The sequence below is a fragment of the Oncorhynchus keta genome, chromosome 34, assembly GCF_023373465.1.
Source record: "Oncorhynchus keta strain PuntledgeMale-10-30-2019 chromosome 34, Oket_V2, whole genome shotgun sequence".
In the NCBI taxonomy this organism is placed as follows: domain Eukaryota; kingdom Metazoa; phylum Chordata; class Actinopteri; order Salmoniformes; family Salmonidae; genus Oncorhynchus; species Oncorhynchus keta.
In genome coordinates this window covers 30,595,222-30,620,028 of record NC_068454.1, presented here as the reverse complement: position 1 = coordinate 30,620,028, position 24,807 = coordinate 30,595,222, and the positions used below count along the sequence as shown (strand labels likewise).

The following is a 24,807-nucleotide window of genomic DNA, read 5'->3' as shown; positions in this document are numbered from 1 at the left end:
AAATGGGTCTTCCAAATGGATAATGACCCCAAGCATACTTCCAAAGTTGTGGAAATGGCTTAAGGACAACAAAGTCAAGGTATTGGAGTGGGCACCACAAAGCCCTGACCTCAAACCTATAGAAATTTTGTGGGCAGACCTGAAAGTGTTTGCGAGCAAGGAGGCCTACAAACCTGACTCAGTTACACCAGCTGTCAGGAGGAATGTGCCAACATTCACCCAACTTATTGTGGGAAGCTTGTGGAAGGCTACCTGAAATGTTTGACCCCAAGTTAAACAATTTAAAGGCAATGCTACCAAATACTAATTGAGTGTATGTAAACTTCTGACCCACTGGGAATGTGATGAAAGAAACAAAAGCTGAAATAAATCACTCTACTATTATTCTGACATTTCGCATTCTTAAAATAAAGAGGTGATCCTAACTGACCTAAGACAGGGAGTTTTTACTAGGATTAAATGTCAGGAATTGTGAAAACCTGAGTTTAAATGTAATTAGCTAAGGTGTATGTACACTTCCGACTTCAACTGTAGGTGTGTGGCAGTCACAGAAATAAACTGCTGTAGCTATAATTCACAGCATAGCAACCGAAAACACGAACAGAACATCCAACTTGCCAGGTTTCTTGTATGACATGGCCATGACATTCATAACCATGAGTTGACAGTGATCTCAATCTGTTATTCATAAAACATTCTTATCACCTGGTTTGAATTTGTCCACTGATCCACTGACAATAGGCCAGATTGCCTCTGTAATTAATGCGGTCAAACAATACACTGCTGATTCAATGACCGATTATTCCCATCAAACTAACATGATGAGAGTGGTCTGATGATCTCAATCACTTTGCTTATTTCAATTGATTGTGGTGATGCAGTTCTGTGGTGAAGTGTGGAGTTAAGTTGTAGCTTGTGGTTGCAGGACTGGGGGCGGGCTGGCCCATAGAGACATAGGACCTCTTGTGATGGCCTGAAACAGAAAACAAAAAAGTGTCTCCTCGTCTTGTGTTATCTAGACATTTCATTTTCAGAAACACGCAGGAAAACCTGAACCCAGAGGACGAGGTGGACGAGTTCCTAGGGAGAGCCATCGACGCCAGGAGTATCGACCGGCTACGCTCAGAACATGTCAAGAAGTTCCTGCTGACCTTCAGAGAACCAGACCTGGAGAAGAAGGTACTGACGTCCTCCTCCAGGGAAGTGACTCGAAATATTCAGACTAGTGCCCTGAGTGAATTTTCTGGATAGATCTTTAGCTGTAGGTATGTCAAACGAGTGAGCAGTGTATTCATGTGTCAGAATTGATTGTCAAACTCAGGGCCTTGCGTTTTTCGTGACCTCATGGCCCGACCAGGAAAAAGGTTTAGTGTGAGTCTATAACTAAGGGATTTTTCTTTGTCAGGTGTCATGGTCAGTAAAAATTGAAAAATGCAGGGCCCTTGTCAAGACAAGCAATTCTGCTACAAATTGCTACACCACTCACTGGTTTGACATATCCAGGGCATGTCAAGTAAAGCTTAAATGAAGGGAGAGTGGGAGAGAGAGGGGGGTAAACATTGTTGGGTTTAAAGAGAAGATGCATAAAAGGTGAGCGGGAAGGAGAGAGAGGGTGATACCCGACCGAAAGAGAAGAGGCCCCATTTTCAACCTGCTGTCTTTCACCTCTCACTCTCTCATCCCTCTGTCAGTCTCTCGTCATGGTCTGGTTAACCTAATGTAGCAGACATAAAATAAACGCTTGAGCGGGGTTGGGAAAAAATGGAAGCATCCGGTTTTCAGGCTTTCCCTCTTCTCTGCTTATCCCGGTTTCAGACAACACCGCGGAGGGTCGGGTATGGTGGGCTGTATAGTGGCTACCTAGAGAGGATCAAAATCCCTCTCTGTGTGTCTACTCCCAGCCGGTAGTCCAGTCTTTTGTGGGAGAGATAATCACTGCCTTTGTTCTCCTCCATTACCTGTCCACCTACAGATCTCATAATTGACCTCCTGAATACCATACATTAGGCTATGGATTGCAGTTCAGCTGTGGAAACCTTACCATGCTGTTCTCACAGTGTGATGCTGTTGTGTCAGTATACTGTAGAAAAGGGTTTGAAGTGAGATGTGAAGCGCACAGCCAAGCCTCTGTTTACCTTTCTGCTCTTATATTTTTCCATTTCCGTTTCTCCTTCAGTACTCCAAACAAGTGGACTCCAGATTTGGAGCATACGTGGCCTGCGCTTCTCTCGTCTTCCTCTTCATATGTTTCATCCAGATTGTCATTGTACCACAGTAAGTACTGAATCTCTCCTAGTGGATATTCATACAGTATAGTACCACAGTAAGTACTGAATCTATCCTAGTGGATATTCATACACTATAGTACCACAGTAAGTACTGAATCTCTCCTAGTGGATATTCATACAGTATAGTACCACAGTAAGTACTGAATCTATCCTAGTGGATATTCATACAGTATAGTACCACAGTAAGTACTGAATCTATCCTAGTGGATATTCATACACTATAGTACCACAGTAAGTACTGAATCTCTCCCAGTGGATATTCATACACTATAGCTAGTGAACCACAGTGCATATCTCCCATATCATTCACAACTTGGAGCCCTAGCTCTTCCTGGGCTGAGGGCAGGGCTTTGGGGATGTGTAGAGGAGGAGACTGAGATAGACAGGACCTAGATGAAGCTGATACTTGAGGGGACCCAGGAAAGGCAGTCCCAGACAGGCCCAGTACAGGGACTTGGCCCAGACATTAATGAATGTCCCGTCACCTGCTGTCACCACCTTTCCTCTCCTCTGCCAGAGGGGCTGATGGGTACCGTTGGGGCTGCCGGCAGCTGGCTGTTTGTTCATTCTCAAGGATGCCCCTCAAGTGTGTACCCCTCTATCTTTCTCTCTCTCTCCCTGCTCCCTTTTCTTCACCATTCCTTTTTCATTATCCCCTCTTCCTTGATCCTTTTGTCTCACCTCTCTCTCTGTCTCAGATGTATTTACTCATATTTCTCCTATCACTTCTGTAATCCTCTCTCTCTCCTAAGCTCCACTCTGATGATTGGGTTCTACACCACCTGTCTGATCATCCTGGTGGCTGTCATGTTTGTCTCAGCAGTCTACTCCTGCTTTGGGGTGAGTACTTATGTTTTCCCAGGAATTTGTTTGTGTTGGGAAGCTTCCTCATACTTTGACGTCTATACCACAAGACAATGGGCGACAGCACTGCCCATCTATCAAGTACCCATTTAGCTCTAGCCCTTAGCCTGACGCACTGGCGCAGTGGGAGCTCTCTGTGGCTGTCTGGGAATGTTGTATCTCACAGTATAACAGGTCTGTTTCCACAGCATGACTGGGCCAATCACACAGCAGGTTAACCTGCTTGGTGGATGGTATTGATTTTTAACTGCCCTGAGAGCAGCAGTCCCCTGGAGAGACACAGTCAGAGTCAGACTGCTTAGTGAGGCATTTAGAAAGGAACTGGCATGTAATTGGGCGAAAGATTGAAGTGGACGTAAACTCACAATAGGGATATTACTGTTTTGTCAGTTAAGGATGTTTGAGAATGACGGCAGCGGACTAATGATGTAATAGCTGTGTTGTTTTTCCTGGAGGGCCCTCTGGATATTTCATTTCCTGCTCTCTCCTCATTGGCCGATTGGTCGGGTTGGGAGAAATGAAATAAGCCTTTAAATGGGAACTGGAAACAAGAACAACAGGCTTATGATCTTCTTTAGTTGTAAACTGATGAGATGATAAGCGGGTTTGATAATATTACCATTGTGGCACTGTAAGCTCTGGAAAAGTGAGGGTTTTAGAATTCCAAAGAAAATTCTGCGTGCATGAACCCCACATTGTAAGGAGTCTGATTTTGTGGGAGAGGAGTAGGGCAGCACTTCAACCAACATGAGTTGAATTGCAGCCGAAAGTCATAGCTGGTATTGTGGCCTGTAGGATACAAACACAACGTTCTCTAGTAACTCTGGGATGACATGGACTGACCTACTTACCATGTCCTCTCCATCCGTCCCCTGTGCTCGGGACAGTTTTTCCCGGTGCCTCTCCAGACCTTGTCCAAGAGGATCGTCCAGTCCAGACTCAACAGCACCCTGGTGGGAGTCTTCACCATCATCCTGGTCTTTCTGTCTGCCTTCATCAACATTGTAAGTCACTGGGCCTCCACTCCAAATGGTTGCACAGATATTTTGAAGGGGAAAACCCAGACAGCAAAGCTTTACATGCTTCTGCATTAATGAGTGTTTGACATCTGTGGGTTGTGTTCATTAGGGCCCACCGCAGCAGAACATTTTTGCAACAGAAAACAAAAACAAGTATTACTTATTTGACAAGTTCAGATGTTTCATGCCTGCTGAACACTGCCCAGTTGTCATTCATAATCATGTTAACCCCATTTGCCCTCTGCCCCCTAGTTCACCTGCAGTACTGGAGACCTCAGGACTTGTCTGAGCTGGGAGCTGAACATCAGTCGCAGCAGTGTGAACGCCTGCCATGCACGCAGCCTAAACTACACCCTTGAATCACTAGACGGCTTCTGTGGCAGTCCCTCACCCAACTGCAACTTCCCTGAGGTGTGTGTGTGGTGTGCGTGCCCAGCTGGGCTTGAGCAGTCATCCTCACTAAACTGACTCTGCGCCAGAAGCGGCCAATTAATTTCACAATGGCATGCTAAAAGATTTGCAAATGTTTGACATCTCTCTCACTCCCTCTGTCCCCCCCCCTCTCCTCCCGGCACCCTCCCTCTGTAGTACTTCTCTTCCTGTGTGTTATTGAGCCTGCTGGCCAGCTCAGTCTTCCTGCAGGTCAGCAGCATAGGTAAACTCCTACTCATGCTCTTCATCGAGATCTTTTACGTCCTCATCATGGAAGTGCCAGAGGTCAGCCTGTTCGACAACGTAGACCTGCTGGTCATGGCCAACGCTATGTGAGTAGTTTAGAAAATCCATTAACTTGCAGGTACAAAAAAAAGTCAAGCCATTAAAGAAAGTCGATACCCTGACATTGTTGAATACTCTCGCAGAAGCCTTTGATAAGACACCTTGCACAATAAAACTGCAGGAGCATTCAACAGTGTGCTGGTATCTACCTTCACAACACTAGTGACATAAGTTATTGTGTTTCTGTGGGATCATGAGGTGACTTTACAACAAGGTTACAGTGTTGTGTAGGGATTTGTGCTGGCTCAGGTTCACACAGTTCAAATGTAAGGTTTTATTGTCACGTGCACAAGTACAGTGTAATGCTTTTCTTGCAAGCTCTTTACCAACAATGCAGTCATCAATACCAGTAGTGCTATAAAATAATGGAGAACAAAAACATGAGAATTAGAAATAAGAAGAACACAAAAGTAATTAAGCTATATATAGGGTCAGTGCCAATACCATATTTACAATGTGCAGGGATACTGGAGTGGTAGGAGTAGATATGTATAGAGGTAAGGTGACTAGGCAACAGGATATATGATAAACAGAGTAGCAGCAGCAGCGTATATGATGATTGTATGTGAGTGCGTGTGTAGTCAGTATGAATGTGCGGTGAGCTTGTGGTAATGACTGTAGCCAAATCAGTGGAATGGTGTCAAATACAAGAGACACATGGTTTCCAGGTGTTTGATGACATTCCATTTGCTCCGTTCCAGCCATTATTATGATCCGTTCTCCCCTCAGCAGCCTCCACTGGTGTGTGTGTGTGTGTGAAGAGACCTGTGTGTGTTAGCTATTTAGCAGTCTTATGGCTTGGGGATAGAATGGTATTGCGCTAAACCAGGCCAGTTATTCACAACATGCAAGCAGCAGATTTAAATGAAAACTTCATATGAGGTTAGTGGTGCGTTTACTTAATGTAATGGATGACTTGGTTAGTCAAGCGCCAGGTGCTGTCTACCGTTATCCATCTTCAGATGGAGTGGAGGTTTCGGTCGCCCTGCTTCTCACTCTCCCTAAAATGTGCTCTCTTTGTTTTCTCTTCACAGTGAGCATATAAATGGAACAAGGTGAGATTTATGTAGCTTAACACTACTAAACAATTTGAAACACACAAATTGATTGAGATCGATTGTATCCAATATACTGTAGCTTTAATGCATCCTATAGATCTTCCTGGTTTTTCATATGCCTCAAGTAAAGTAGTTAGATAACATTGATAAGCAGTGTTGTGAACTTGTATATTGTTTAGTAATGGTATGTAGTATCTAGTGTTATTAGATAAGTGATTAAAGAGTGCTGTGGCATGCCTTTAATTGATCTCTGTAGTTGATCTGTGGTATCTGTCCTCTCTGTCCAGCTGTGTGATGGATTCTAAGGTCCCTCTGAAGATCATGACTCCTGTAGTCATCACTGTTTTCGTCCTGGCCTTGTATCTACACGCCCAGCAGGTGGAGTCCACAGCCAGACTCGACTTCCTCTGGAAACTACAGGTAGGTGTGTGTGTGTGTCTGGGCCATGTCCAAGGTCATTGATACCTCTTTTCCCTTCCTCCCTCTTTCCAGGCCACAGAGGAGAAAGAGGAGATGGAGGAGCTACAGGCCTACAACCGTCGCCTCCTCCACAACATCCTCCCCAAAGACGTGGCCGCCCACTTCCTGGCGCGGGAGCGTCGGAACGACGAGCTCTACTACCAGTCCTGTGAGTGTGTGGCCGTCATGTTCGCCTCCATCTCCAACTTCTCTGAGTTCTACGTAGAGCTGGAAGCCAACAACGAGGGAGTGGAGTGTCTCCGGCTGCTCAATGAGATCATTGCAGACTTTGACGAGGTGACAGGGGAGGAGGAGAGAGGAATGATGAGCTGACAATGTGTGTGTGCGTGTGCGTGTGCATATATATCTCTTTTCTGTCATATTACTCCTTATATAAACTACCGTTATGGGTACTAGTGACTATTCTTGGACCCAGTTATGTTGAAAGAGAGCTAACAATTTCAATGCTATTAACCCAAGTAAAGCAACTAGTAAACTTATTTCTCTCACCACTCACTTCCCCATTCCCCTCTTGCCCCAGATCATCAGTGAGGACCAGTTCCGCCAGCTGGAGAAGATAAAGACCATTGGCAGTACCTACATGGCTGCCTCTGGCCTCAACGATTCTACCTACGACAAGGAAGGCCGCTCACACATCAGAGCCCTGGCAGATTACGCCATGAGACTCATGGATCAGATGAAGTACATCAACGAACACTCCTTCAATAACTTTAAGATGAAGATAGGTAAGGCTGCCTACAGGAAAGATCATTTTTTTGCCTTGTTATTAATTTTGATGTGACAATGGGTTATGAGAATAATGGTATGCTTAAGCGATGCCTCACAAAATGTATAATGAGTAATGGTAAAAATGTTACCTAACCTGTAAAAAAAACTGCTGGCCCATAACCCTGAAACCCCCCAAAATGTGTATTATACATACTGTGTATATTGTTAAAAACTGCACCACAAACAATTATGTTAGGTCACCACCAAGCCACAGAATAAACACAGCCATTTTTCCAGCCAAAGACAGGAGTCAGAAAAAGCACAAATAGAGATAATATTAAATCACTAACCTTTGATGATCTTCATCAAATGACACTCATAGGACTTCATGTTACACAATACATGTATGTTTTGTTTGATAAAGTTCATATTTATATAAAACAAATCTGAGTTTACATTGGCGCGTTACATTCCCTAGTTCCAAAAACATCCAGTGATTTTGCATAGCCACATCGATTCAACAGAAATACTCATCATAAATGTAGATAATACAAGTTATACACATGGAATTATAGATATTACCTCTCCTTATAGATATACCTCTCCGTGTCAGATTTTTAAAAAAAATTACGGAAAAAGCAAACCAAGGAATAATCTGAGACGGCGCTCAGAAAAATAATCAAATTAGCCACCATGTTCGAGTCAACAGAAACCAGAAATTACATGATAAATATTCCCTTCCCTTTCATGATCTTCATCAGAATGCATTCTCAGGAATCCTAGTTCCACAATAAATGCTTGATTTGTTTGATAATGTCCGTTATTTATGTCCAAGTAGCTACTTTCGTTAGCGCGTTAGGTATACAAATCCAAATGCTTGTGCAGGTCGAGCATTACTTCGGACAAAAACTTCAAAAAGTTATATTACAGGTTGAAGAAACATTTCAAACTAGGTATAGAATCAATCATTAGGATGTTTTTATCATAAATCTTCAATAAAGTTCCAACCTGAGAATTCCTTTGTGTCTAGAGGAGCAACGGAACGCAAGTCGATATCATGTGGAATGCGCGTGACCAGGAAATGGCTCTCTGCCAGTAACCTGACTCATTCAGCTATTATTCAGTCCCACAACACAGTAGAAGCCTCATTCAAGTTTCCAAAGACGCTTGACATGTAGTGGAAACCCTAGGAAGTGCAACTTCATTCTTATCCCAATGTGAATTCAATAGAGCCTGGGTTGAAAATCGAACAACCTCGGATTTATTCTCAGGTTTTTGCCTGCCGTATGAGTTCTGTTATACTCACATACATCATTCAAACAGTTTTATAAATGTCGGAGTGTTTTCTATCCAATACTACTACTACTACTACTACTAATAATAATAATAATAATAATGCATATATTAGCAACTGAGACTGAGGAGCAGGCCGTTTACTCTGGGCACCTTTCATCCAAGCTACTCAATACTGCCCCTGCAGCCATAAGAAGTTAAAAACATGCTGAACCATATCCCTGTCCACCTGCTCCAGGTCTGAACATGGGTCCAGTGGTGGCTGGGGTGATCGGGGCCAGGAAGCCCCAGTATGATATCTGGGGGAATACCGTCAACGTTGCCAGCCGCATGGACAGCACTGGTGTACCTGACAGGATCCAGGTAACTCAGAGAAACAGCATGGTAGAAACTGATAACACACCTAGGATTTCTTCTGTGACCTTTTTCTGACTATGAAGAAGACCCAAGGCTCACAAATTGTTGATAAAGCACATGGGAGCATAGCTTTTTCTAACCTTATGTCTATCTTGAATATATACAGTTGAAGTTTACATACACCTTAGCCAAATACATTTAATCTCATTCTCACAATTCCTGACATTTAATCCTCGTAAAATGTCCCTGTCTTAGGTCAGTTAGGACCACTTTATTTTAAGAATGTGAAATGTCAGAATAATAGTTGAGAATGATTTATTTCAGCTTTTTTTTTTTTTTTTCATCACATGCCCAGTGGGTCAGAAGTTTACATACACTCAATTAGTATTTGGTAGTATAGTCTTTAAATTGTTTAATTTGGGTCAATAAGTTGGGTGAATTTTGGCCCATTCCTCCAGACAGAGCTGGTGTAACTGAGTCAGGTTTGTAGGCCTCCTTGCTCCCACATGCTTTTTCAGTTCTGCCCACAAATGTTCTATAGGATTGAGGTCAGGGCTTTGTGATGGCCACTCCAATACCTTGACTTTGTTGTCCAGATGCCATTTCCACAACTTTGGAAGTATGTTTGGGGTCATTGTCCCATTTGGAAGACCAATTTGCGACCATGCTTTTTTAACTTCCTGTTGTAACGTCGTTCTTCGTTTGTAGAAAGAGAGTCGGACCGAAATGCAGCGTGGTGGTTACTCATGACTTTAATGAACTAAGTGACACAAGAAATAACTATACAAAATACAAAACAACAAACGGAACGTGAAACCTATTACAGCCTATCTGGTGAACACTACACAGAGACAGGAACAATCACCCACGAAATACACAGCGAAACCCCGGCTACCTAAATACGGTTCCCAATCAGAGACAACGAGAATCACCTGACTCTGAATGAGAACCGCCTCAGGCAGCCAAGCCTAACAACACCCCTAATCAGCCGCGATCCCAAATACTACAAACCCCAATACGAAAATACAATAACATAAACCCATGTCACACCCTGGCCTGACCAAATAATATAACGAAAACACAAAATACAATGACCAAGGCGTGACAGAACCCCCCCCTAAGGTGCGGACTCCCGGACGCACCTCAAAACCATAGGGAGGGTCCGGGTGGGCGTCTGTCCATGGTGGCGGTTCCGGCTCAGGACGTGGCCCCCACTCCATTATTGTCCTAGTTCCTCCCCTTCGCGTTCTGGGATAATCCACCCTTGCCGCCGACCATGGCCTACTAGTCCTCACCCAGAACCCCACAGAACTGAGGAGCAGCTCGTGACTGAGGGGCAGCCTGGGACTGAGGGGAAGCCCGGGACTGAGGGGCAGCCCGGGACTGAGGGGCAGCCCGGGACTGAGAGAAAGCCCAGTACTGAGAGAAAGCCCAGTACATTACATTACATTTACATTTACATTTAAGTCATTTAGCAGACGCTCTTATCCAGAGCGACTTACAAATTGGTGCATTCACCTTATGACATCCAGTGGAACAGCCACTTTACAATAGTGCATCTAAATCTTTTAAGGGGAGGGGGGGTGAGAAGGATTACTTTATCCTATCCTAGGTATTCCTTAAAGAGGTGGGGTTTCAGGTGTCTCCGGAAGGTGGTGATTGACTCCGCTGTCCTGGCGTCGTGAGGGAGTTTGTTCCACCATTGGGGGGCCAGAGCAGCGAACAGTTTTGACTGGGCTGAGCAGGAACTGTACTTCCTCAGTGGTAGGGAGGCGAGCAGGCCAGAGGTGGATGAACGCAGTGCCCTTGTTTGGGTGTAGGGCCTGATCAGAGCCTGGAGGTACTGAGGTGCCGTTCCCCTCACAGCTCCGTAGGCAAGCACCATGGTCTTGTAGTGGATGCGAGCTTCAACTGGAAGCCAGTGGAGAGAGCGGAGGAGCGGGGTGACGTGAGAGAACTTGGGAAGGTTGAACACCAGATGGGCTGCAGCGTTCTGGATGAGTTGTAGGGGTTTAATGGCACAGGCAGGGAGCCCAACCAACAGCGAGTTGCAGTAATCCAGACGGGAGATGACAAGTGCCTGGATTAGGACCTGCGCCGCTTCCTGTGTGAGGCAGGGTCGTACTCTGCGGATGTTGTAGAGCATGAACCTACAGGAACGGGCCACCGCCTTGATGTTAGTTGAGAACGACAGGGTGTTGTCCAGGATCACGCCAAGGTTCTTAGCGCTCTGGGAGGAGGACACAATGGAGTTGTCAACCGTGATGGCGAGATCATGGAACGGGCAGTCCTTCCCCGGGAGGAAGAGCAGCTCCGTCTTGCAGAGGTTCAGATTGAGGTGGTGATCCGTCATCCACACTGATATGTCTGCCAGACATGCAGAGATGCGATTCGCCACCTGGTCATCAGAAGGGGGAAAGGAGAAGATTAATTGTGTGTCGTCTGCATAGCAATGATAGGAGAGACCATGTGAGGTTATGACAGAGCCAAGTGACTTGGTGTATAGCGAGAATAGGAGAGGGCCTAGAACAGAGCCCTGGGGGACACCAGTGGTGAGAGCGCGTGGTGAGGAGACAGATTCTCGCCACGCCACCTGGTAGGAGCGACCTGTCAGGTAGGACACAATCCAAGCGTGGGCCGCGCCGGAGATGCCCAACTCGGAGAGGGTGGAGAGGAGGATCTGATGGTTCACAGTATCGAAGGCAGCCGATAGGTCTAGAAGGATGAGAGCAGAGGAGAGAGAGTTAGCTTTAGCAGTGCGGAGCGCCTCCGTGATACAGAGAAGAGCAGTCTCAGTTGAATGACTAGTCTTGAAACCTGACTGATTTGGATCAAGAAGGTCATTCTGAGAGAGATAGCGGGAGAGCTGGCCAAGGACGGCACGTTCAAGAGTTTTGGAGAGAAAAGAAAGAAGGGATACTGGTCTGTAGTTGTTGACATCGGAGGGATCGAGTGTAGGTTTTTTCAGAAGGGGTGCAACTCTCGCTCTCTTGAAGACGGAAGGGACGTAGCCAGCGGTCAGGGATGAGTTGATGAGCGAGGTGAGGTAAGGGAGAAGTTCTCCGGAAATGGTCTGGAGAAGAGAGGAGGGGATCGGGTCAAGCGGGCAGGTTGTTGGGCGGCCGGCCGTCACAAGACGCGAGATTTCATCTGGAGAGAGAGGGGAGAAAGAGGTCAGAGCACAGGGTAGGGCAGTGTGAGCAGAACCAGCGGTGTCGTTTGACTTAGCAAACGAGGATCGGATGTCGTCGACCTTCTTTTCAAAATGGTTGACGAAGTCATCTGCAGAAAGGGGAGGGGGAGGATTCAGGAGGGAGGAGAAGGTGGCAAAGAGCTTCCTAGGGTTAGAGGCAGATGCTTGGAATTTAGAGTGGTAGAAAGTGGCTTTAGCAGCAGAGACAGAGGAGGAAAATGTAGAGAGGAGGGAGTGAAAGGATGCCAGGTCCGCAGGGAGGCGAGTTTTCCTCCATTTCCGCTCGGCTGCCCGGAGCCCTGTTCAGTACTGAGAGGAAGCCCAGTACTGAGAGGAAGCCCAGTACTGGGATGAAGCTCAGGCAGGTAGTAGGCTCCGGTAGATCTTGGCTGGCAGGCGGATCTGGAAGAGACTGGTTCACTGGCAGATCTGGAAGAGACTGGTTGACTGGCAGATCTGGAAGAGACTCGTTGACTGGCAGATCTGGAAGAGACTGGTTGACTGGCAGATCTGGAAGAGACTGGTTGACTGGCAGATCTAGAAGATCATGGCTGACTGGCGGATCTAGCTGCTCTATGCAGGCTGACAGCTCCTTGCAGACTGACAGCTCCTTGCAGACTGGCAGCTCTTTGCAGACTGACAGCTCTGGCTGCTTCATACAGACTGACAGCTCTGGCTGCTTCATGCAGACTGGCAGCACCCTGCAGACTGGCAGCTCCTTGCAGACTGACAGCTCCTTGCAGACTGACAGCTCTTTGCAGACTGGCAGCTCTGGCTGCGTCATGCAGACTGACAGCTCTGACTGCTCCATGCAGGCTGACAGCACCCTGCAGACTGGCAGCTCTTTGCAGACTGGCAGCTCTGACTGTGTCATGCAGACTGACAGCTCTGACTCCATGCATGCTGACAGCACCCTGCAGACTGGCAGCTCTTTGCAGACTGACAGCTCTGGCTGCTTCATGCAGACTGATAGCACCTTGCAGACTGACAGCTCCCTGCAGACTGGCAGCTCAGGCTGCTCCGAACAGGCAGGAGGCTCCGGCAGCGCTGTAGAGGAGGAAGGCTCTGATAGCGCTGAACAGGCGGGGAGACTCCTGACAGCGCGGAAGGGAAGGAAGGCTCTGATAGCGCGGAACAGACAGGAGACTCCGGTAGAGCAGGAGAGGAGAAAGGCTCCGACGGCGCTGGAGAGGCGGGAGACTCCGACAGCACAGGAGAGGCGAGGCGCACTGTAGGCCTGATGCGTGGTGCTGGCACTGGTTATACTGGAGCGAGGACACGCACAGGAAGCCTGGTGCGGGGAGCTGCTACCGGAGGACTGGTGTGTGGAGGTGGCTCTGGATAGACCGGACCGTGCAGGCGCACTGGAGCTCTTGAGCACCTGCCCAAGCGTACCTGGCTCGATGCCCACTCTAGCCCGGCCAATACGAAGGACTGGTATGAACCGCACCGGGCTATGCACCCGCACTGGAAACACCGTGCGCTCCATAGCATAACACGGTGTCTGCCCGGTTTCTCTAGCCCACCGGTAAGCACAGGGAGTTTGCGCAGGTCTCCTACCTGGCATAGCCATACACCCATTAAGCCCCCCCCCAATAATTTTTTGGGGCTGCTTTTCGGGCTTCCATCCGCGTCGCCGTGCTGCCTCCTCATACCAGCGCCTCTCCGCTTTAGCCGCCTCTAGTTCTTCCTTGGGACGGCGATATTCTCCCGGCTGCGCCCAGGGTCCTTTTCCGTCTAATATCATCTCCCAAGACCAGAAGTCCTTATATTGCTGCTCCTCACGATTAACAGGGAGAGTAGGCTCAGGTCTGACTCCTGACTCTGCTACTCTCTCCCTGAGCCCTCCCCCAATAAATATTTGGGGGTGACTTTCGGTTTTAGCTCTGCGCCGCCGTGTCTTTCTTTTCGACTCCATTCGCCTATAGCCCTCTTCGCACTGCTCCAGCGAATCCCAGGCGGGCTCCGGCATTCTCTCTGGGTCGGCCGTCCACCTGTCTATTTCTTCCCTCGTCGTATACTCCATGCCTCTGCTGTCCATAACGTCCTCCCTTCGCTGTTCAAGCTGTCGCTGCCTGTTAACACGCTGCTCGGTCCGTGTGTGGTGGGTGATTCTGTAACGTCGTTCTTTGTTTGTCAAAAGAGAGTCGGACCGAAATGAAGCGTGGTGGTTACTCATGACTTTAATGAAAAAGTGACACATGAAATAACTATACAAATACGAAAACAACAAACGGAACGTGAAACCCAATTACAGCCTATCTGGTGAAACTACACAGAGACAGGAACAATCACCCACGAAATACAAAGCGAAACTCCGGCTACATTTACATTTAAGACATTTAGCAGACGCTCTTATCCAGAGCGACTTACAAATTGGTGCATTCACCTTATGACATCCAGTGGAACAGCCACTTTACAATAGTGCATCTAAATCTTTTAAGGGGGGTGAGAAGAATTACTTTATCCTATCCTAGGTATTCCTTAAAGAGGTGGGGTTTCAGGTGTCTCCGGAAGGTGGTGATTGACTCCGCTGTCCTGGCGTCGTGAGGGAGTGTGTTCCACCATTGGGGAGCCAGAGCAGCGAACAGTTTTGACTGGGCTGAGCGGGAACTGTACTTCCTCAGTGGTAGGGAGGCGAGCAGGCCAGAGGTGGATGAACGCAGTGCCCTTGTTTGGGTGTAGGGCCTGATCAGAGCCTGGAGGTACTGAGGTGCCGTTCCCCTCACAGCTCCGTAGGCAAGCACCATGGTCTTGTAGCGGATGCGAGCTTCAACTGGAAGCCAGTGGAGAGAGCGGAGGAGCGGGGTGACGTGAGAGAACTTGGGAAGGTTGAACACCAGACGGGCTGCGGCGTTCTGGATGAGTTGTAGGGTTTAATGGCACAGGCAGGGAGCCCAGCCAACAGCGAGTTGCAGTAATCCAGACGGGAGATGACAAGTGCCTGGATTAGGACCTGCACCGCTTCCTGTGTGAGGCAGGGTCGTACTCTGCGGATGTTGTAGAGCATGAACCTACAGGAACGGGCCACCGCCTTGATGTTAGTTGAGAACGACAGGGTGTTGTCCAGGATCACGCCAAGGTTCTTAGCGCTCTGGGAGGAGGACACAATGGAGTTGTCAACCGTGATGGCGAGATCATGGAACGGGCAGTCCTTCCCCGGGAGGAAGAGCAGCTCCGTCTTGCCGAGGTTCAGCTTGAGGTGGTGATCCGTCATCCACACTGATATGTCTGCCAGACATGCAGAGATGCGATTCGCCACCTGGTCATCAGAAGGGGAAAGGAAAGATTAATTGTGTGTCGTCTGCATAGCAATGATAGGAGAGACCATGTGAGGTTATGACAGAGCCAAGTGACTTGGTGTATAGCGAGAATAGGAGAGGGCCTAGAACAGAGCCCTGGGGACACCAGTGGTGAGAGCGCGTGGTGAGGAGACAGATTCTCGCCACGCCACCTGGTAGGAGCGACCTGTCAGGTAGGACGCAATCAAGCGTGGGCCGCGCCGGAGATGCCCAACTCGGAGAGGGTGGAGAGGAGGATCTGATGGTTCACAGTATCGAAGGCAGCCGATAGGTCTAGAAGGATGAGAGCAGAGGAGAGAGAGTTAGCTTTAGCAGTGCGGAGCGCCTCCGTGATACAGAGAAGAGCAGTCTCAGTTGAATGACTAGTCTTGAAACCTGACTGATTTGGATCAAGAAGGTCATTCTGAGAGAGATAGCGGGAGAGCTGGCCAAGGACGGCACGTTCAAGAGTTTTGGAGAGAAAAGAAAGAAGGGATACTGGTCTGTAGTTGTTGACATCGGAGGGATCGAGTGTAGGTTTTTTCAGAAGGGGTGCAACTCTCGCTCTCTTGAAGACGGAAGGGACGTAGCCACCTAAATACGGTTCCCAATCAGAGACAACGAGAATCACCTGACTCTGAATGAGAACCGCCTCAGGCAGCCAAGACTAACACCCCTAATCACCCGCGATCCCAAATACTACAAACCCCAATACGAAAATACAATAACATAAACCCATGTCACACCCTAGCCTGACCAAATAATATAACAAAAACACAAAATACAATGACCAAGGCGTGACACCTGACTGATGTCTTAAGATGTTGCTTCAATATATCCACATAATTTCTCTTCATGATGCCATCCATTTTGTGAAGTGCACCCCCCCAACATGATGCTGCAATCCCCATGGTTCACGGTTGCAAGCCTCCCCCTTTTTCCTCCAAACATAAATGGTTCTATTTTTTTTCATCAGACCAGAGGACATTTCTCCAAAAAGTATGATCTTTGTCCCCATGTGCAGTTGCAAACCGTAGTCTGGCTTTTTTTATGGCTGTTTTGGAGCAGTGGCTTCTTCCTTGCTGAGCAGACTTTCAGGTTATGTCGATATAGGACTCGTTTTACTGGGGATATAGATACTTTTGTACCCATTTCCTCCAGCATCTTCACAAGGTCCTTTGCTGTTGTTCTGGGATTGATTTGCACTTTTCGCATCAAAGTACGTTAATCTCTAGGAGACAGAACGCGTCTCCTTCCTGAGAGGCATGACGGCTGCATGGTCCCATGGTGTTTTTACTTGCGTACTATTATTTGTCCAGATGAGAGTGGCACCTTCAGGCGTTTGGAAATTTCTCACAATGATGAACCAGACTTATGGAGGTCTACAATTTTCTTGGTTGGCTGGTCTTTGCTGATTTATTTTGATTTTCCCATGATGCCAAGCAAAGAGGCACTGAGTTAGAAGGTAGGCCTTGAAATACATCCACAGGTACACCTCCAATTGACTCAAATTATGTCAATTAGCCTATCAGAAGTTTCTAAAGCCATGACATAATTTTCTGGAGTTTTCCAAGCTGTTTAAAAGGCACAGTCAACTTCATGTATATTGACTTCTGACCCACCAGAATTGTGATAGTGAATTATAAGTGAAATAATCTGTAAACAACTGTTGGAAACATTACTTGTGCCATGCACAAAGTAGATGTCCTAACCGACTTGCCAAACTATAGTTTGTTAACAAGAAATTTGCGGAGTGGTTGAAAAATGAGTCTATGTAAACTTCCGACTTCAAATGTATGTACTGGGGTCACTTAGAAATGTCTTTGTTTTTGAAAGAAATGCACATTTTTTGTAAATTAAAATATCAAATTGATCAGAAATGGTAAATGACTATTGTAGCTGGAAACGGGAGACTTTAATGGAATATCTACATAGGCGTACAGGAGGCCCATTACTAGCAACTATCATTCCAGTGTTCCAATGACACGTTGTGTTAGCTAAATTCTGAAACTTGTCAGTCTATTCTTGTACTGAGAAATGAAGGCTATTCCATGCGAGAAATTGAAGATCTCACACAATGCTGTGTACTACTCCCTTCACAGAACAGTGCAAACTGGCCCTAACCAGAATAGAAAGAGGAGTGGGGGGCCCCGGTGCACAACTAAGCAAGAGGACAAGTACATTAGAGTGTCTAGTTTGAGAAACAGACACCTCACAAGTACTCAACTGGCAGCTTCATTAAATAGTACCCGCAAAACATGTCTCAATGTCAACAGTGAAGAGGCGACTGCAGGATGCTGGCCTTCTAAGCAGAGTTGCAAAGAAAAAGCCAAATCTCAGACTGGCCAATAAAAATAAAATATTAATATGGGCAAAATAACACACTGGACAGAGGAAGATTGGAAAAAAGTGTTATGGACAGACTAATCTAAGTTTGAATCACAAAGATGAGCATTCCTGAGACGCAGAAACAATGAAAAGATACTGGAGGAGTGCTTGATGCCATCTGTAAAAGCATGGGGGAGGCAATATGATGGTCTGGGGGTACTTTGGTGGTGGTAAAGTGGGAGATTTTTAGAGGGTGAAAGGGATCTTTAAGAAAGAAGGTTTTCACTCCATTTTGCAATGCCATGCCATACCCTGTGGACTACGATTTATTGGAGCCAATTTCCTCCTACAACAGGACAATGACCCAAAGCACAGCTCCAAACGATGCAAGAACTATTGTAAGTGGCTGTTCCTCTGGATGTCATAAGGTGTATGCACCAATTTGTAAGTCGCTCTGGATAAGAGCGTCTGCTAAATGACTTAAATGTAAATGTAACTATTTAGGGAAGAAGCAGTCAGCTGGTATTCTGTCTATAATGGAGTGGCCTGCAGTCACCGGATCTCAACCCTATTGAGCTGTTGTGGGAGCAGCTTGACCGTATGGTACGTAAGAAGTGCCCATCAAGCTAATCCAACTTGTGGGAGGTGCTTCAGGAAGCATGGGGTAAAAACTCTTCAGATTGACACATTGACAACTAGAAAGCCAGAGGTCTGCAAGGCTGTAATTGCTGCAAATGGAGGATTGAAGGACACAATTATTATTTCTATTATAACCTTGTCAACGTCTTGACTATATTTCCTATTCATTTTGCAACTAATTTCATGCATGTTTCCATGGAAAACAGGGATTTTTCTAAGTGACCCTAAACTTTTGAACGGTAGTGTACTTTTATTTATATTATCATGTGGTAGTGTGAAAGGGGAGGCAGTGTGCCTAAGATCAAGATACGTGGAGACTGATCCTCTGTGTCAGTTTATGACTACAACTTCTTACTTTCTACCCTTCATTCCCTCTCTCTTTTCTCTCCTTTCTCCCACCAGGTGACCTCTGACCTGTACAATGTGCTGAACTCCTATAACTACACACTAGAGTGCCGAGGCCTGGTCAAGGTGAAGGGTAAAGGAGAGATGCAGACCTACTTCCTCACTGGAGGACCTCCCAGCAGTTAACACCCAGGGTGTGTCTGAAATGGCACACTATTCCATGTATAGTGCACTACTTTTGACCAGGGCCCATAGGTCTCTGGTCAAAAGTAGTGGACTACATAGGGAATAGGGTGCCATTTCAGACGCAGCCTATTCAAAAGCAGCCCCAGTAACGGACTGACACTGGCGCAGGAGAAGTAGAAGGGGGGGCTGTTGGGCTAACCCCCAAGCCTTTGACGAGCAGGTTCATAGACCTGTGTTAGCTTGGGGAACTGACTGCCTCCCACCCATACCCCTTTTCCTACATTTAGCCCCTCCCTACCTGCACAGGTTAGCCTCCGATTGGCCCAGAATGAAGGAGACCACACCCAGCATCCACTCGGATTGGGGGAAAGTGACAGAGGGAGGTGCTTAGAGGGCATGGGTTCGCTGAGGAGACCAAAGAAGTCCTAGACTGCAGAAGACAGACACATTATGACAGCAGTCTCTCAGTCTTATTCCCACCAGTCAGTGTGAGATAAGGAACCACTTACAGCCAATCATCTCACAGTACTGTAGGTCTCTGTAAGGTTCTCTGAGGAAATCGCTACACTACCTGTGTTGTCATAGACATTCTGCTGAAGGATCCAAGTCGATCCAAAAAAAACCTGCATGAAGACACTGAAAACCATATATACACGTAAAACACACTGTTTTATCTGTATATATATATGTGTGTGTGTGTGTGTGTGAAAACAAACTGTTTTTGTCCATACAGTCCATGTATGTTGTCTTTGTACACTGTTGTACTGTTAAGTGGTACAGATATTGCAATTCTCCATACAATAGGTATACTACACACTAACATGGCCATTGCCAGCCAATACAGCAGCACTGTCAAACCCTTTACCAGAGTTGGTCAGAGAGGAAGGAGCAGTGTGTTTAAATCACCAGTAGGGGTCCTAGGTGGGCCGTTAACCTGGCAGGGTACTTGAACGACCAGAGCGAGACTGCTCTGCTCCTCTCCGTGTGAGTTTACAGAACTCTTCCACAGTCTACTTTACACACAGGCGCAAACACACAGACAAACGTGCAACAGACACACACACGTAGAAACACACGCACACACACGCTGGACAACACACATACAGTGGAGTGTAAAGGAATGTGAAGCCTTTGGAATTACCTGGATTTCTGCATAAATTGGTCATTCAATTTGATCTGATCTTCATCTAAGTAACAATCAGACAAACACAGTGTGCTTAAACTAATAACACACAAATTATTTAAGTTTCTTGTCTATATTGAATATATAATTTAAACATTCACAGTTTAGGTTGAAAAAAGTATGTGAACCCCTAGACTCCAAAAGCTCATTGGAGTCAGGAGTCGAATCAATGAGACAGTATTGGAGATTTTGTTTAGGTAATAAACTCAATTTGTGTTTGCTATTCAATAGAAGCATTGCCTGATGTGAATCATGCCTCGAACAAAAGAGATCTCAGAAGACCTAAGATTAAGAATTGTTGCCTGCATAAAGCTTGAAAGGGTTACAGAAGTATCTCTAAAAGTCAGTCCATGGTAAGACAAATTGTCTATAAATGGAGAAATTTCAGCACTGTTGCTACTCTCCCTAGGAGTGGCCGTCCTGCAAAGATGACTGCAAGAGCACAGCGCAGAATCCTCAATGAGGTTAAGAAGAATCCTAGAGTGTCAGCTAAAGACTTACAGAAATCTCTGGAACATGCCAACATCTCTGTTGACGAGTCCACGATACGTAAAAACACTAAACAAGAATGGTGTTCGTGGGAGGACACCTCGGAAGAAGCCACTGCTGTCCAAACAAAAACATTGCTGCACGTCTGATGTTCGCAAAAGAGCACCTGGATGTTCCACAGCACTACTGGCAAAATATTCTGTGGACAGACGAAACTAAAGTTGTGTTGTTTGTAAGGAAGGAACACACAACACTATGTGTGGAGAAAAAAAGGCACAGCACACCAACATCAAAACCTCATCCCAACTGTAAAGTATGGTGGAGGGAGCATCATGGTTAGGGCTGCTTTGCTGCCTCAGGGCCTGGACAGCTTTCGATCATCAAAGTAAAAATGAATTCAAGTTGATCAATACATTTTGCAGGAGAATGTAAGGCTATCAATCTGACAATTGAAGCTGAACAGAAGTTGGGTGATGCAACAGGACAACAACCCAAAATACAGAAGTAAATCAACAGAATGGCTTGAAGAGAAGAAAAAAAACTTCTGGAGTGGCCCAGTCAGTCCTGACCTCAACCCGTTTGAGATGCTGTGGCATGACATCAAGAGAGCGGTTCACACCAGAAATCCCAAGAATATTGTGGAGCTGAAACAGTTTTGTAAAGAGGAATGGTCCAGAATTCCTCCTGACCGTTGTGTAGGTCTGATTCGCAACTACAGAAAAAATTTGGTTGAGGTTATTGCTGCCAAAGGAGGGTCAACCAGTTATTACATTTTTTCCAACCTGCACTGTGACTGTTTACACAGTGTGTTCAATAAAGACATGAACAATTATAATTGTTTGTGTGTTACTAGTTTAAGCAGACTGTTTGACTATTGTTGCGACTTAGATGAAGATCAGATAACATTTATGACCAATTTATGCAGAAATCCATATAATTCTAAAGGGTTCACATTATTTTTCTTGCCACTGTACACATACATACAAAAAAACACAGACACATGCTGAAAACACTTTCAACTGAGGATGTCAATGAAAAGCTTTTTTGTATTTTCAACATTTTGTATTTTGACTCCAAAACACCAAACTATCAGATATTTTAGATTCTATATTTTGTACATTAATATATTAGAGAGAGACATCTATAAATAAACACCAAGTGTATTCGAATGTACATAGCTGACAGAGACCTATTAAAATCATGCACATTCGCATGGGGTGGGAGATATCAAGCAGTTGCCTGCACTTGTGGCAAGGCAATTTTCTTTGACCTTATTAACACCCTGCAGTCAGTCCATACCATAGATAGATATAGTTTTGGTGCTCTAAGAAGCCTTTGAACTACACTGCTACTGTCCCCCACCCCATCCCACCAACCCTGGTTCAATCAGATAGTATGACCCAATGAATGTCCAATGTTCTCCAATGAGGCCTTTATTCTATAGGCTATAATATACTGATGACATGATCCTTATGTTAAATAAAGTAAAGACCAGCTTTGTGGGAGTCCCATGTGGATATGTTTTCATTTTGACCTTTCACATGCTGTATGTTTTTATTACAGGTTGTGTCCCAAATTGCACCATATTCCCTATTTAGTGCACTAATTTTGACCAGGGCTCCGGTCAAAAGTAGTGCACTATGTAGGCAATAGTATGCTTTTTGGGTTACACGCCCTGGTCAAAAGTAGTGCACTATGAAGGCAATAGTATGTTATCTGGGTGGCACACCCGTTTTACTAGAGCAGCCCCACTAGATGTCTTATCCTCTGGTCTTTAATCATTTCTAACTGAAACACTCCTACCTTCTTCAGTCCCTCTCCACTCCTTAAAATGGTGCCATTTTTTGCTCTTGTGACTTTCTTTACTGTTATTGTGTGTCATTGGTTGTGTTATAAGGTTTTATAGGAGGTTGAGATTGTACTTTAGTTGCTGGGCCTTTGAATATAAGCAAGGAAAATAGTGCCATTGAATTCCATTTACCTTTAACATTCGTTCTCAAAGTTGACTTTGAGAGGGGTACATTTCAGGTGATGGGACAGACAGACAGTCTGTTAGGGGGGCAGTGGGGCATGGCTCCCTTCCTCTCTACTTGGAGATGAACCTCATAAAGGTGTTCCTTAGATAAAGGAGTGGTGAGAAGAGAAATGGCATCAGTGTATTTTTAGTCAGAGGCAAACCTTCGGTTGTCTTGGCTTTCTATCATGTCAAACACTATGCTGTTTTTGTTTTTTTACATTCAAATAAACCACTAAAATGTCATACTTATTGTTGGAAATGCCTGTTTCATGTGGCATCCAATGTGCCTTTCTATAACCTTATTATATTTGGATGGTTGTTTAGATGTAAACCCAGACAGTCAGTTTATTAGGTACACCCATCTAGTAATGGATCGGACCCCCCTTTGGCTCCAGAATGGCCTGAATTCTTCGGGGTGTGGAACGATTGCTCAGTTGGTATCAAGGGACTTAACGTGCCAGGAAAACATTCCCCAAACCATTCCACCACCAGCCTGTACCATGGCACTAGGCAGGATGGGGTCATGGAGTCATGCTGCTTACGCCAAATCCCGACTCTGCCATCAGCATAACGCAATAGGAACCGGGGTTCTTTGGACCAGGCAATGCTTTACCACTCCTCACCAACCAGTGTTGGTGATGGCATGCCCATCTGGAGCGTTTCATGTTTTTAGCTGATAGAAGTAGAACCCTGTGTGGTAATCTGCGGAAATAGCCATATGTGACAAGAACTGACGAGTTGTGCGTTCCGAGATGCCGTTGTGCACACCACTGTTGTACTGCACCATTATTTGCCTGTTTGTGACCCGCCTGTTAGCTTGCACAATTCTTGCCATTCCCCCTTGACCTCTCATCAACGAGCTGTTTTCACCCACAGGACTGCCAATGACAGGATGTTATGTTTGTTTACCATTCTCGGTAAACCCTAGACACTGTCCTGCGTGAAAAGCCCAGGAGGCCGGCTGTTTCAACAGTGGCGATTTTAGCATGTAAATCTTGGTGAGGCAAACAAAACATATATAATTGGGATGCATGCCAGCACAGCCACAACACAACACAACAATACACCTGGCTATCAGCAGAGCCTTGTCAGGCAGCGAAACAGTTCATTCAGCCTCATTTACTGCCTTTAAAAAAAACATACAGTACCAGACAAAAGTTTGGACACACCTACTCATTCAAGGGGTCTTCTTTAATTTTTACTATTTTCTACATTGTATAATAGTGAAGACATCACAACTATGAAATAACACATGAGTTAAACAAATCAAAATATATGTTATATTTGAGATTATTCAAAGTACCCTTGATGACAACTTTGCACACTCTTGGCATTCTTTCAACCAGCTTCTTGAGGTAGTCACCTGGAATCCATTTCAAATAACTTAAGTTAATTTGTGGAGTTTATTTCCATCTTAATGCATTTGAGCCAATCAGTTGTGTTGTGACAAGTTAGGGGTGGTATACAGAAGACAGCCCTATTTGGTAAAATACCAAGTCCATATTATGGAAAAAAAACAGCTGAAATAAGAAAAAATAAAGCCCATCATTACTTTAAGACATGAACGTCAGTCAATGCAGAACATTTAAAGAATTTTAAAAGTTTCTTCAAGTGCAGTTCTAAAAACCCATCAAGCACTATGATGAAACTGGCTCTCATGAGGACCGCCACAGGACAGGAAGACCCAGAGTTACCTCTGCTGCAGAGGATAAGTTCATTAGAGTTACCAGCCTCAGAAATTGCAGCCCAAATAAATGCTTCACAGAGTTCAAGTAACAGACACATCAACTGTTCAAAGGAGACTGTGTGAATCAGGCTTTCATGGTCGAATTGCTGCAAATAAACCACTACTAAAGGACACCAATAAGAAGAAGAGACTTGCTTGGGGCAAGAACCACGAGCAATGGACATTAGACAAGTCAACAACAAATGCCTAATACACACAAATCTAAGTAAAGGAATGGAATAAGAATATATACATAGTTGGATGAGCAATGACAGAGCCGCATAGCCTAAGATACAATAGATAGTATATAATACAGTATATACATATGAAATGAGTAATGCAAGATATGTAAACATGATTAAAATGCCATTATTAAGTGACTATATAATACAGTATATACATATGAAATGAGTAATGCAAGATATGTAAACATGATTAAAATGCCATTATTAAGTGACTAGTGTACCATTTATTTAAAGTCTGTATGTAGGCAGCAGTCTGTATGTAGTCTGTATGTAGGCAGAGAGCCATGTTTCCGTGAAACAGAGTAGGTTACAATCTCTGATGTCTCTCTGG

General features: G+C 45.5%; 2 protein-coding genes across 3 annotated transcripts in view; one reads left to right on the top strand and one right to left on the bottom strand.

Annotated features, from left to right (window-relative positions):
* Positions 1 to 22,750, top strand: part of LOC118366914 (adenylate cyclase type 5-like) — a 133,685-nt gene extending 110,935 nt beyond the window's left edge. Inside the window, exons 10-21 of one of the 2 annotated variants that reach the window (XM_035749749.2) lie at positions 1,035 to 1,179; positions 2,177 to 2,274; positions 3,041 to 3,128; positions 4,040 to 4,156; positions 4,424 to 4,582; positions 4,760 to 4,935; positions 5,983 to 6,003; positions 6,294 to 6,426; positions 6,499 to 6,762; positions 7,007 to 7,211; positions 8,726 to 8,850; positions 18,688 to 22,750. In XM_035749749.2, the coding sequence (XP_035605642.2) occupies positions 1,035 to 1,179; positions 2,177 to 2,274; positions 3,041 to 3,128; positions 4,040 to 4,156; positions 4,424 to 4,582; positions 4,760 to 4,935; positions 5,983 to 6,003; positions 6,294 to 6,426; positions 6,499 to 6,762; positions 7,007 to 7,211; positions 8,726 to 8,850; positions 18,688 to 18,816 (1,660 nt within the window). In that variant the 3' untranslated portion in view covers positions 18,817 to 22,750. Of the gene's footprint in view, positions 1 to 1,019; positions 1,180 to 2,176; positions 2,275 to 3,040; positions 3,129 to 4,039; positions 4,157 to 4,423; positions 4,583 to 4,759; positions 4,936 to 5,982; positions 6,004 to 6,293; positions 6,427 to 6,498; positions 6,763 to 7,006; positions 7,212 to 8,725; positions 8,851 to 18,687 lie in introns of both variants that reach the window. The other variant, XM_052493608.1, reaches the window with a different exon arrangement.
* On the bottom strand, positions 6,617 to 12,133 carry LOC127915091 (uncharacterized). Its single transcript, XM_052493611.1, has 2 exons — positions 9,987 to 12,133; positions 6,617 to 6,752 (listed from the first exon to the last, which is right to left on the bottom strand). The coding sequence occupies exon 1, from the start codon at positions 11,195 to 11,197 to the stop codon at positions 10,448 to 10,450; it is 750 nt and encodes a 249-aa protein (XP_052349571.1). The 5' UTR covers positions 11,198 to 12,133; the 3' UTR covers positions 6,617 to 6,752; positions 9,987 to 10,447.
* Positions 22,751 to 24,807: the final 2,057 nt, after the last annotated feature.

Bases quoted from the DNA above. Each gene is read 5' to 3' on its own strand.
- LOC127915091 (XM_052493611.1), bottom strand. From the start codon at position 11,197: ATGACGGATCACCACCTCAATCTGAACCTCTGCAAGACGGAGCTGCTC.